The 12,264-nt window shown below is 47.0% G+C and overlaps 1 protein-coding gene across 1 annotated transcript in view; it reads left to right on the top strand.

Annotated features, from left to right (window-relative positions):
- Positions 1 to 12,264, top strand: part of ERBB4 (erb-b2 receptor tyrosine kinase 4) — a 538,583-nt gene that overhangs the window by 300,254 nt on the left and 226,065 nt on the right. Inside the window, exons 14-16 of the mRNA XM_054380880.1 lie at positions 691 to 784; positions 2,494 to 2,648; positions 11,586 to 11,660. Coding sequence (XP_054236855.1) covers positions 691 to 784; positions 2,494 to 2,648; positions 11,586 to 11,660 — 324 coding nt within the window. The remainder of the gene's footprint in view (positions 1 to 690; positions 785 to 2,493; positions 2,649 to 11,585; positions 11,661 to 12,264) is intronic.

Raw genomic sequence — 12,264 nt, 5'->3', positions numbered from 1 at the left:
AATCTAAACCTATTCTCCTTCAGTTTCAATCCATTTCCTCTTGTCCTGTTGGTGGACACTGTTGTAAAAAGTCCCTCTGCAGCCTTCCTGTAGGATCCCTTCAGCTATTGGCAGGCAGCTCTAAGGTCCCCCTGGAGCCTTCTCTTCTCCAGGCTGAACACCCCCAGCTCCCTCAGCCTGTCCTCATAGCAGAGGTGTTCCAGCCCCTGGATCATCTTTGTGGCCTCCTCTGGACTTGTTCCAAGAGATCTATGTCCCTCTCATGGTGGGGACACCAGAACTGGAGGCAGGATTGGATGTGGGCTCTGAGCAGAGCCAAGGGGCAGAATCCCCTCTCTTGCCCTGCTGCCCACACTCCTCCTGCTGCACCCCACCACACAGCGGCCTGCTGGGCTGCATGAGGGCACTGCTGGATCCTGGGAAGCTTCTCATCTACCAGCACCCCTGAGTCCTTCTCTTCAGGGCTACTCTCAACCCACTCTGTGCCCAGTTTCTATTTGTGCCTTGGATTGTGCCGACTCAGATGTAGGACCTTGCATAATGTTGTTAGCAGTAGTGATCTCAGCTGGCACAGCCTCCTGACCTTAGTGAAGATGAGATGGTTGCCACCATGTGAAGAGCCAGCTGCCTTGTTTCAGTTGCAGTCTATCTTCTTGCTTTCCCCTAACCTCCCTGACGGTGTTTTCCTAGGGAATTTCGGGAATTTGTGAACGGCTCTGTGTGTGTGGAGTGTGATCCCCAATGTGAGAAGATGGAAGAGAACATGATCACCTGCTATGGGCCGGTAAGAGCAAAGCTTCCTGTGCTAGGGGCTAGATTCTTCAAGGGAGCAACAGCACACACCTTCCCTGCCACCAGGCTTGAAAGTGCCTGCTGAAAATCAGCACCAACAAAAGCAGAGAACATCTGCAGTGTGCATGCAGGGAAAGAACGCTGCTTGTGTTGGATTGGTGCAGGCAATAAGCTGTCTAGGATCAGCCTGCTTAAAGAAGGGGTTTTAAAAGTTCTTCTTTTCATTCCCAAATTGTCCTAATGCCTCAGTAACACAGATGCAGAGAGTTGCATGCAGTTGTGATTTGAGTGCCCTCTCTTATCACCACCTCGATTCTTTATTCTCTGTTCTGCTTTGTTCTGCTACAACTTCAGTTACATTTTTTTTTTTGTGGGACTTTATCTTAATCCCTCAGTTAGCTTGAACAATATGTTGGGGGTTTTCTCTTTTTTCCTTTTTACCTTAGGTTAGCCTTGTAGGTTGTTTGAGAGAGAATGGTTTCCAGGCATGCTAAATGAATGTTAGCTGTGGCTGTCACCTTCATAATGGCCAGCGAGTCTTTAAAAGATTATTGCTCTGCTGTGAGGTAGAAGTTATCTTTCTTTTGGTCCTTTTGTATTGCCAGGATTAAAAGCAGTGAGTATCCTCTGCAACCATAAGTTGTATTTTAGCTCTTCAATGTTGAGAAAATGTAACCCATGGTTTATTTCCTTGTTTCTGTGGTGTACATACTAAAGTGAAAAAAAAGTCATTATAATTTTTGTTGCAAATTCTGTTTGCTGCCACACATCCAAAAAGCTGGAAGCTGATGTTTCAGGTGTTCATAGCATTGGAAAATTATCCATAGGACATGAAATCCTGGACCAGTGTCCATCCTGAACACCAGATTTAGTTATAAGCTGGCTTTTCATCACAGTGTTGAAATTGTGCTTTTGCTTTGTCCAGGAGCCTTGGTTCATACTTCACAGAATCACAGCATGGCTTAGGTTGGAAGAGACCTTAGAGCTCATCTGCTTCAACCTCCCCACCACAGGCAGGGACACCTCTCAAGTAGACTTGGCTGCTCAAGGCCTCATCCAACCAGGCCTTGAACACCCCCAGAGAGGAAGCATCCACAGCCTCCCTGGGCAGCCTGTTCCAGAGTCTCACTACCCACCTACTGAAGAACTTCTTCCTTAGCTTCAGTCTAACCCTGCTCTCCCTCAGCTTCAAACCATTCCCCCTTGTTATTTAGTCTGTATATGCACTAAGGAAAAGGAGAGCCTCTAGATCATCAGTACTGTCGTGACCAGATTCCACAGGGAGAATGCAGTGTGGAAAGCAATTATGGAATGCAGAGCTCAGGGACCCTACTGAAAGGCCATTGCGGTTGCTTTGCAGATGTAGCTCAAGCCTGAAGAATGTTGTGGGGAATTTCTCAGAGTGAAAGTGGGCATGAGTTCCATTGTGTTAAGCACACCAATAACACTGAGAAAGCTATTTAGAAGCTAGAATTTAGTGTTACATCTTACAGGATAAGTTTATGGCCAGAACCTGCAGGTTTACACATCAGCTGCTCCTTACCAGAGACTGGAACCATGTAGCTAACTCACTGGCCACTGGGAAAGGAATGCTGCTGCAGGCACTGCTGAGTGTGCTGTCAGTCTAGGACCTGCAATTCTAGTGCAGCAGAGGACAGAGTAACCTGAACGCACTTTATTCTTTTCTTCCACACTTTCCAGGGACCTGACCACTGCACAAAGTGTTTCCACTTTAAGGATGGTCCAAATTGTGTGGAAAAGTGCCCTGATGGCTTACAGGGAGCCAACAGCTTCATTTTCAAATATGCTGATGAGGATCGCGAGTGCCATCCGTGTCATCCAAACTGCAGCCAAGGGTAAGTGCAAGGTCTGGGGGGTGAGCCATGGGGCTGGCTGTTTATAGCATGTGAAAATTTACACTCAGGTTGCCTTGTAAAGCACTCCTGAACACAGAGGGTGTGCAGCAGAAACCTAACCTTTGATTTTCAGGCCTTGTGACAGTCAGGTTCCAGTCATGAGTATCCAACAGCTTATCAGCAAAACTCATACACCCCTTTGGAAACCCACAGAGAGCAACTTTTCATAGCACTGCTCTTGGCTTTCCTTCTGTCTGCCACTGGTTGGGCTTCAATGTAGACAGGAGAAACGACTTTATATTTAGTATTTACTTATTGACAGGATTTTCATCCCTGCTCTTCAGTGATGGTGAACTAACCCAGCAGCACTTCTGTGAGATCAAAGTTTTGCTGCTCTTTTTTTCATGAGGACTGATGCACAGGGTTTTTCTGAAAACAGACTTTGCACAGGTGTCTGAGTCTGAGCATTCATTTCTCAGGTCCTGAGTGCCCAAAATCACTTCTTACATTTGTTTAACAAAAGAAGAGTAGTGACATACCAGCTGTTGTTTTGCATGGCCCACAGAAGGTATAAATGTCTTTTTGATGGGGTAGTTGGTGCCCAGCACACAAAGAAAGGCAAAGGCAGCCAGGGGAAAAAAAAGAGAAAACTTAGCCAATGAAATCATCTTCAACAAGAGGCTCTCATTGTTTCTTATTGTTTAGCAACTAAAATGAAACCAGCAAATTATTCAATGTAATCGTGATGCCAACAGCTGTGGCCATTCAAAAGGAGACCTTTTGCTGGTTTTGCAAATCTAATTACAACAGAGCCATTAGAGAAATGAAAGGGAGACTTCAAAGACACAGCCAGGGTCTGTTACAGGTTTGCTTCCCCTTGGACCCTTGAAATCAGTTACACACTATACAAAATGCTGCTGCTGTGGAAGAAGGGGGTAAGAAGAAACAAGACAGAAAGATGAGCTCTGGTGCTGGCTTCTGGAAGCGGCAGGAGAGCCAGTTCCAATCATATCTGACTAACCCAGCTGTAGATGGTGGATGGTGGATGGTGTCTGCTCTGCACAGGGAGTGCCTCACAACTCTGCTGGCCTCTCAGAAGAGCAGGATGTGACACTTCCTTTTCTTTAATCTCCTTTTCTGGGAATGTCTAACTGACCTAATCTTCATGGCCCAATTGTGTTTCTCCTGGACCAGGAAGGGAGCAGAATGTTTTTCTTGCCTTTCCACTTCTTTATAGGCCAGTGATCGGTTATTTTTGTCACCCTGGATGGAAAGAGATCACAGAAGGAGGCTTTTATGCCTTGTGATGGAAGTCTAACAATCGGGTTCATAATCAAATAGGAAGGACTGAAGGTGATTGTAACTTGGCAGTGTTCATTGGCAACCCTGGGTAACAAAGGGTTCACTTCTGTTGAGTTCTGTTGTTGTTTAATCCTTCAACTTTCAGACTTATGGTGTCATTTAAGCCTTCACCTTTCAGGTTTTCCTTTTTATTTTCTGTAGCTGATTAGGTGAAGGAATCTCATTTAGCACTGCATGCCAGTCTCCAGAGAAGTGACAAACTGCCATGAGGTAAAGGGCCAAAAGTCTCTCCCAGGTCACGTTTGCCAAGGTGTGGTTATCTCCCCAGATGGGGAGCTGTCCTTTTGCCATGAGCCAAGTACTGTTCCTAGGGGTTGGACTCATGATCTCTGGAGGTCCTTCCCAATCCCTTGCATTCTATGATGGAAATCCTCCTTTTATTAAGAGTTAATGTGTCTATCCTTGGGATTTGTTACCCCTCATTAAAAACCCCACACCACCACCACCCAAACCTGAGTAGGTGTGGGTGTTCCTCTCTAGTGTTCTTAAAGACTCTCAGGCTTGTGATTATGTTAATGAAACTGTTAATGACTGCCTGAGATGTTTGGGATCTATAGGCTGTCCATCTTCTTGCCAGTGCTGTCAGGGGCTGAATCTGCCCACAGAGAGAAAGGAAACCAGTTACTCTCTCTCCTTTTCTCCTTCAATGTTGAATTCTTTAGAATCATAGAATCATAGAATCATAGAATCAAGAAGGCTGGAAGAGACCTCGAAGATCATCGAGTTCAACCTGTCACCCTGAACCTCATGACTATCTAAACCATGGCACCAAGTGCCACATCCAATCCCCTCTTGAACACCTCAGCCCATTCCAATGGCCAACCACTCTCTCTGTGAAGTACTTTCTCCTCACCTCCAGCCTAAACCTCCCCTGGCGCAGCTTGAGACTGTGTCCTCTTGTTCTGCTGCTGGTTGCCTGGGAGAAGAGACCAACCCCCACCTGGCTACAACCTCCCTTCAGGTAGTTGTAGACAGCAATGAGGTCACCCCTGAGCCTCCTCTTCTCCAGGCTAAACAGTCCCAGCTCCCTCAGCCTCTCCTCATAGGGCTTGTGCTCAAGGCCTCTCACCAGCCTCGTTGCCCTTCTCTGGACATGCTCCAGCAATTCAACATCTTTCCTAAACTGAGGGGCCCAGAACTGGACACAGTACCCAAGGTGTGGCCTAACCAGTGCTGTGTACAGGGGTACAATGACCTCCCTTGCTCCTGCTGGCCACACTATTCCTGATGCAGGCCAGGATGCCATTGGCTCTCTTGGCCACCTGGGCACACTGCTGGCTCATGTTCAGGTGGCTGTCAACCAGTACCCCCAGGTCCCTTTCTGTCTGGCTGCTCTCCAGCCACTCTGACCCCAGCCTGTAGCTCCGCATGGGGTTGTTGTGGCCAAAGTGGAGCACCCGGCACTTGGATTTGTTGAATGCCATCCTGTTGGACTCTGCCCATCTGTCCAGCCTGTCAAGGTCCCTCTGCAGAGCCCTTCTACCTTCTAACAGATCAACACCTGCTCCCAGCTTGGTGTCATCTGCAAATTTAGTGATGATGGACTCAATCCCCTCATCCAGATCATCAATAAAGATATTGAACAGGATGGGGCCCAGCACTGATCCCTGGGGGACACCACTAGTGACAGGCTGCCAGCTGGATGTGGCACCATTCACCACCACTCTCTGGGCTCAGCCCTCCAGCCAGTTCCTAACCCAGCACAGAGTGCTGCTGTCCAAGCCACAGGCTGCCAGCATGGCCAGGAGTTTGCTGTGGGGGACAGTGTCAAAGGCCTTGCTGAAGTCCAGGTAGACTACATCCACAGCCTTTCCTATGTCCACCAGGCTGGTCACCTGATCATAGAAGGAGATCAGGTTGGTGAGGCAGGACCTGCCCTTCCTAAACCCATGTTGGCTGGGCCTGATTCCTTGGCCATCCTTCAGGTGCGCAGTGATTGCCCCCAAGACAATCTGCTCCATGATTTTCCCTGGCACTGAGGTCAGGCTGACAGGCCTGTAGTTTCCAGGTTCTTCTGTTCAGCCCTTCTTGTGGATGGGTGTCACACTGGCCAGTTTCCAGTCTTCTGGGACCTCTCCAGTGAGCCAGGACTGGTGGAAAATGATGGAGAGAGGCTTGGCCAGCTCATCTGCCAGCTCTTTCAGCACCCTAGGATGAATCCCATCAGGTCCCATGGACTTGTGAATATCCAAGTGACTCAACATGTCTCGAACTAATTCCACATGGATTTCAGGAGTACAACACTGCTCCTTGACCCCAGCAACCAGCTCAGGAGGCCAGTTATCCTGAAGTCCTCCTGCCTTACTGTTGAAAATGGAGGCAAAGAAGGTATTTAGAATCTCAGCCTTCTCCTCATCCTTAGTTACAATGTTACCCTCCACGTCCAATAAAGAGTGGAGGCTCCTCTTGCCCCTCTTTTTAGCATTAATATATTTATAAAAATGCTTTTTGTTGTCCTTCACGGAAGCGGCCAGTTTAATTTCTAACTGTGCTTTTGCCTCTCTAATTTTTCTTCTACATGATCTAGCAACATCCTTAAACATATCACTAGTTGCCTCCCCCCCTTTCCAAAGGCGATAAACCCTCTTTTTTTCCCTTAAATCCTTCAGGAGCTGCTTGCTCATCCAGGCCGGTCGTCTTCCCCGCCGGCTCGTCTTATGGCATGTGGGAACTGCCAGTTCCTGTGCGTTTAGGAGCTCCTGTTTGAAGTAGGTCCAACCATCCTGGACCCCTTTCTTCTTAAGGGATGTTACCCAGGGAACTTTCCGAATAAGTTGCCTGAACAACCTGAAGTTTGCCCTCCAAAAGTCCAAAGTGAGGGTTCTGTTACTGCTCCTCCCTATTTCCCTGCATATTGAAAACTCCACTATCTCATGGTCACTGCACCCTAGACAGCCTCCAACCATCACATCTCCCACCAGCCCTTCTCTATTTCAGAACAGCAGATCAAGCAGAGCCTTGTCCCTGGTAGGTTCACCTAAGAGCTGCATCAGGAAGTTGTCATCCATGCACTCTAGGAACCTTCTGGACTGTCTCCTCTCTGCTGAATTAAGTTCCCAGCAGATGTCTGGTAGGTTAAAGTTCCCCACAAGGACAAGGTCTGATGATCTTGAGACAGCTTCCAGCTGCTTATAGAATATCTCATCAGCCTCCTCGTCCTGGTTGGGTGGTCTATAACAGACTCCAACCAGGATGTCAGTTTTGTGTGGCCTCCCTCTGATTTTAACCCACAAGCATTCAGCCCTTTCATCATCAACCTCAAGCTCTGAGGCATCAAAGGATTCCCTAATATACAGGGCCATCCCTCCTCCTCTTCTCCCTTGCCTGTCTCTCCTAAAGAGCTTATAACCCCACAGTGCGGTACTCCAATTGTGAGAATTGTCCCACCATGTTTCTGTGATGGCAACTACATCATAGTTCGCCTGGTGAACCAAGAGTTCCAGTTCATCTTGTTTGTTGCCCATACTGCGTGCATTGGTGTACATGCACTTCAGCTGGGCTGCTGATTTCACCAGTTTATGTAGTCCTCCCTCCTCTCCAGGGAGACTGGTTTCCACACCCACCCCCTTTAGGTCCATACCCTTCCTTTGGAAATGAATATTTAAATTCCCCTCAATCATCAGGACTCTTTGGTGAAATACTTTGTGGAGGGAACACATGTTGGTATCTGCCTCACAAAGGAGTAGTACAAAGGAACAGTAATTCTATTTCACCTCGCATGTCTGTTCTCCTCTCTGTCAGATCAGTTGCTGGAGTGAAACCAATGCCCTCGCAGCACAGCTTGGATATCTGTCAAAAAGTGTTGAAGTGCTCCAGAGCAGTGCTCCCAGTGTGCTGGTATCTCATTCCTGCAGGGCTGCTGCTTTTGAACAAGGCTGCTTGCTAAAATGCCTTCTTAGTTCTCCTAAGTTCTTTCCAGTCCTCCTCACCTGTTGCCCTCACCAAGGAGAAGTCTCTGGGGGAACCTTAGAGCTGCCTTCCAACAGCTGAAGGAATCCTACAGGAAGGCTGCAGAGGGACTTTTTACAAGAGTGCCCATCCACAGGACAAGGGGAAAAGGATTGAATGAAGGAGAATAGGTTTAAATTGGATCTTAGGAAGAAATTCCTCACTAGGAGGGTGGCAAACCTCTGGATTAGTCCAGAGAGGTTGTGGCTGCCCCCTCCCTGGAGATGTTGAAGGGCAGGTTGGATGGGACCTTGAGTAACCTGGGCTGGTTGAGAGGTGTCCCTGCCCATGGCAGGAGGTTGGGTTAGATGATCTCTGAGGTCTCTTCCAGCCTAAGGTGTTCCATGATCTATCCCACCTCTGTGCTTTCCATGAGTGTATTGCCAGTGTGGTCGTGGCACTTCCAAACGATTGCTTTATGCTTTGAGCCAGGCCTCATAATGAGACCAAGAGAACTATTGAGGCATGACTTCCTTGGAGTCAACAACTGTGCTCTTGGCCTAGCATACCCATGATAGAAATCAGCTAGTTGCAGCCAGTCTGGAGCAGAGCTGAGGCACGTGGGACAGCTCTCTCATTTAGTTCAAGAGACAGGAAGCATTTGGCACTTCTTCTGGCAGAGCTAGCCAGAATGGAACACTTCCACAGAAATAAAATGCTAATTGTATAATTGCATTTGCCAGCCTGAGGCACAAATGGGACATCTCACTGGGCACATCCTCTCATCGTAGGAAGGCAGTTTCTCATACAACTCTTTCAAGGAAGAGCATTCCTTTACACCAAAACTTTATTGTCCTTCTAAGCCAAGACCACAGAAGTCAAGGAGCCCTATCAGCATGTGTGTGGTCCAGAAGGCATAAGTACTCTCTTGCCCCTAAAGCTTAGGTCTATTTTTAGGAAATAATTATGAATTCCAGATGAAACAATAGTCCAAATTCAATGGCAACAAACTCTGAATGAGAAACTCTTCTGATGATGCAAAATTTCCTCCTGTCCCCTGCCCCAGTTCAACTTTCTTCCAATCATCATCAGTATGCACTTCCCATTAGCCAAGTAACCCCCTGGGTTTGAGTTGTTTGGCCTTATCCTGACCAGACCATTGTCACAACTCACATTTTCTCCTGTCCTTGTTTGTTTCTAACAATAAAGATTTTTAAGAATTCATCTGATGGGAAATGTCTTTGCTACTCCATGCCTGTGCACAGTTGAGACCTCTCTTTTCAACCTGAAGGAAAATTGATGGGCAGCAGTATTTGTGACAAAGGAGAAAAGATCTTTCATCATAAACCAGTAGTTAGCTCAGTTTTCAAAACCCTTCTAACCTGTAATTTTCTTCCAGAGGATGCAAAGGTGAGCTCCAAGTGTGATTTTCTGTAAAAGCTCCATTGAACTGTTGTAAGGTACTGAATATATCATTAAAATTTGGCATGGATCACTTAACCAATTCATTTCACACAGCAGCCTTGGAAATAAAACAATGCCCAGACTCCAAGCAGAAGAAGAGGAGGCCTGGGGGTGAATGGAATACCAGCATGCTCTGTGATTGTACCATGTTGGCACTGAGATGTGTCAAAAAGCCTGAAACCAAGGAAGTTACTTCCAGAGGAAAGAATATCTGGTGACTTGGTGGTGCAAAAGAGCTTGTTGATATCTGTTGCCATTGCTCACACAGTGGTGGTGTACTTCACTGCATGTAATCAGATCAGCCAGTTCCCTAGAGAGTAGGAAACTGTTCAATTTGACTACAAGCAGTGGCAGCTGCACCCTGGACAGTGTCCTGTTTGGGGCTGGGAATCTGAGCTCAGATTCTCTTGACATGCCAGGAAATGAAAAACTTTTTTAACAGCCTCCTTCAGTGGTGTTCTCCAAATTGTTGAGAATGCCAGGAAAAGCCGAAATGCTGGAGTCTGTTTGAGACTGGTCAGAATTCACAGGCCTGAATGCTGGAGTCTGAATCCCAGGACTGCTGATATCTCCAAAAATGCCCATCAAGAATCCTCTCTCAGTGTTTGAACTATGTTTAAGTCTACATTTCCCATTTTTATTCAATTATCAGTCCAGCTGGGTGTTTAATGAATTCTTTCTGCATCTGCACATTTGCTGAAGGAAAGAATTATTGAGAAAATCCTTACAGTTTGTGTTTCCATGTCAGTTTTTTACATAAGAATTAAACAAGAGGGGAGGTTCACTGTCGTTCTGCTCTCCCTGATGTGCAGGTAAGGGGAAACTGAATTCACAGCATTTATTTTTATAATGGCAAAGTGCTACCTAATTTAAATGCAGCAAAAGCTGATGAGTGGCATGAGATGGTGAAGTGGAAAGAAGCTCTCCTGGGAGCACAGTTGAACTCTTTCAGATTTTTTGACATGCATATCCTTCTATCAAAGCCAAACTCAAAGCAGGAGACTCGACACAGAGTCGAGGATCATAACTTAAATTCAAAATGCCTCAACAGAAGTGAGTTCCAGTCTACTGATGTGTCAGATTACCTGCTCCTGTGGTAGACATGCAGCCAAAAAAACCTGTCCATAAAAGGGCTTGCAGGTCCTGTTAAAGAGTTGAGAGAAGTAATTTGGCTTCCTTAAAATGCTGAGAGCCTCCTGCTCCCTGTGGTTACAGAGGGAGTAGCTGGGCCTTCAGCACTAAGGCCCTAAAAGCTGAGCTTTACCTTTCTGTGTCTGAGAACCCTGGCTGCTGTGTAAATGTGTAGCTGCCTTGCTGTTCGAATGCAGGGGCCCTAAACCACCACACACTGCTCTTCATGAGGCCAAGGTAAATCCCTGCATTTCTATCCCTGCAGATGGATTCTTTCCCTGGGTGGTGGTGGTTCAGTGGTGCTGCATAGCTGATTCCCTGCTTTTCCATTGCCTTTGGGGAGCATTTGGGGATTTTGCAGGTGGAGGACTTTTGGAAGCATCTAAGGAAGGCAGAATGAAATGCCTGGATTGGCAGACACTATTCTGTTCTGGGTTTTGTTGTTGAAAGTATATCCCTGAGCATTCCATAGTGAGCTTCCATAGTATCTGTGCAGTTGCCCTGGCTGGGAGCTCAGAACAAACTGAGCAGCTGTGTCAGTTACAGAAAGCAAAAAGAAAAACAAGTTCTGCGTTGTGCTCCTGGAGCTCTCATCTTGGAAAGGAGCAGCTTTTTTGTGCAGTAATCACTGGTTTAATGATTCAGACAGCATCCAGAAAAAGCAGCTCTATTGTCAGGCCTCCCACGTAGGAAGGTGAGACCTGCCTCAAGCACTGTTTGAGCCAAGATTTTCCCAGCCTCAGAGTGCTTTTCATGTTGCTGTTATTGTTCCCATCCCAAGTTTGTTTTCCTTACAAGCTGTAATTTGGCAGTGATGTGGTCCTCTCTTCAGAGCGGTGATTAGGAGCGAGGGGATCCCTGCCTCTGGGTTGTGTGAATAACAGCTCTCTCTCTTTCTCTCCCTTTTTCCCGTTTGGATTTGCTGCAGGTGCATAGGGCCGCGCATGGAGGACTGCATCGGCCTGATGGATAGGTACTTGCTGAGTGAGCGCTCCCTGTGTGTCTTCCATCCTCCACATGTGGACAAGGGCGCATGCTCTGCATGTCCTTGTGAATGGCCAATGACCTCTTGTGTTCTGTAATTGCCTGCAGGTGTAGAGGTCCCGCTAGTCATGACTGCATTTACTATCCCTGGACGCGACAGTCCGCGTTACCGCAGCACGCTAGGTAACGGCCAGCACCCCCCGGGGCACACCTCTGGGCTCACGGCCCCAGGGGCTCACAGCCCGGGGGCTCACAGCCTAAGGGGCTCACAGCCCGAGGGGCTCACAGCCTAAGGGGCTCACAGCCTGGGGTCTCACAGCCCGAGGGGCTCACAGCCTGGAGGTCACAGCCTGAGGGGCTCACAGCCTGGGGGCTCACAGCCTGAGGGGCTCACACTAACCAGTTTGGTCAGAAGGCAAGAGGGGGGAGCACAGCACTCGTGCTGCACGGAGCAAAGCCTCTGAATGGCCACATGGCCTTGGGAAAGCCAAGTCAGGATCCAGTTTGCTTCAGTGGATTTGAGATGCATTTAAAAATTATTTCCAGGTTAAATTCTGATTCTTTTTTTTAAATTTTAAACTATTCTTAAAAATTATTTTAAGGCTAAATTCTGATTTTTTTTAAAGTTTTAAACTCTTAAAATATTTTCAGGTTGAATTCTGTTTTTTTTTTAAGTTTAACACTATTTTAAAAATTGGGTTAAATTCTGAATTTTTAAAAAAGTTTTAAACTAGTTTTTAAAATTATTTTTAGCTTAAATTCTGAATTTTTAAAAAAGTTTTAAGCT

This window comes from Indicator indicator, chromosome 5, assembly GCF_027791375.1.
Source record: "Indicator indicator isolate 239-I01 chromosome 5, UM_Iind_1.1, whole genome shotgun sequence".
Classification (NCBI taxonomy): Eukaryota; Metazoa; Chordata; class Aves; order Piciformes; family Indicatoridae; genus Indicator; species Indicator indicator.
The sequence above is the reverse complement of the archived record's forward strand: the minus strand, read 5'-3'. Positions and strand labels throughout refer to the sequence as shown.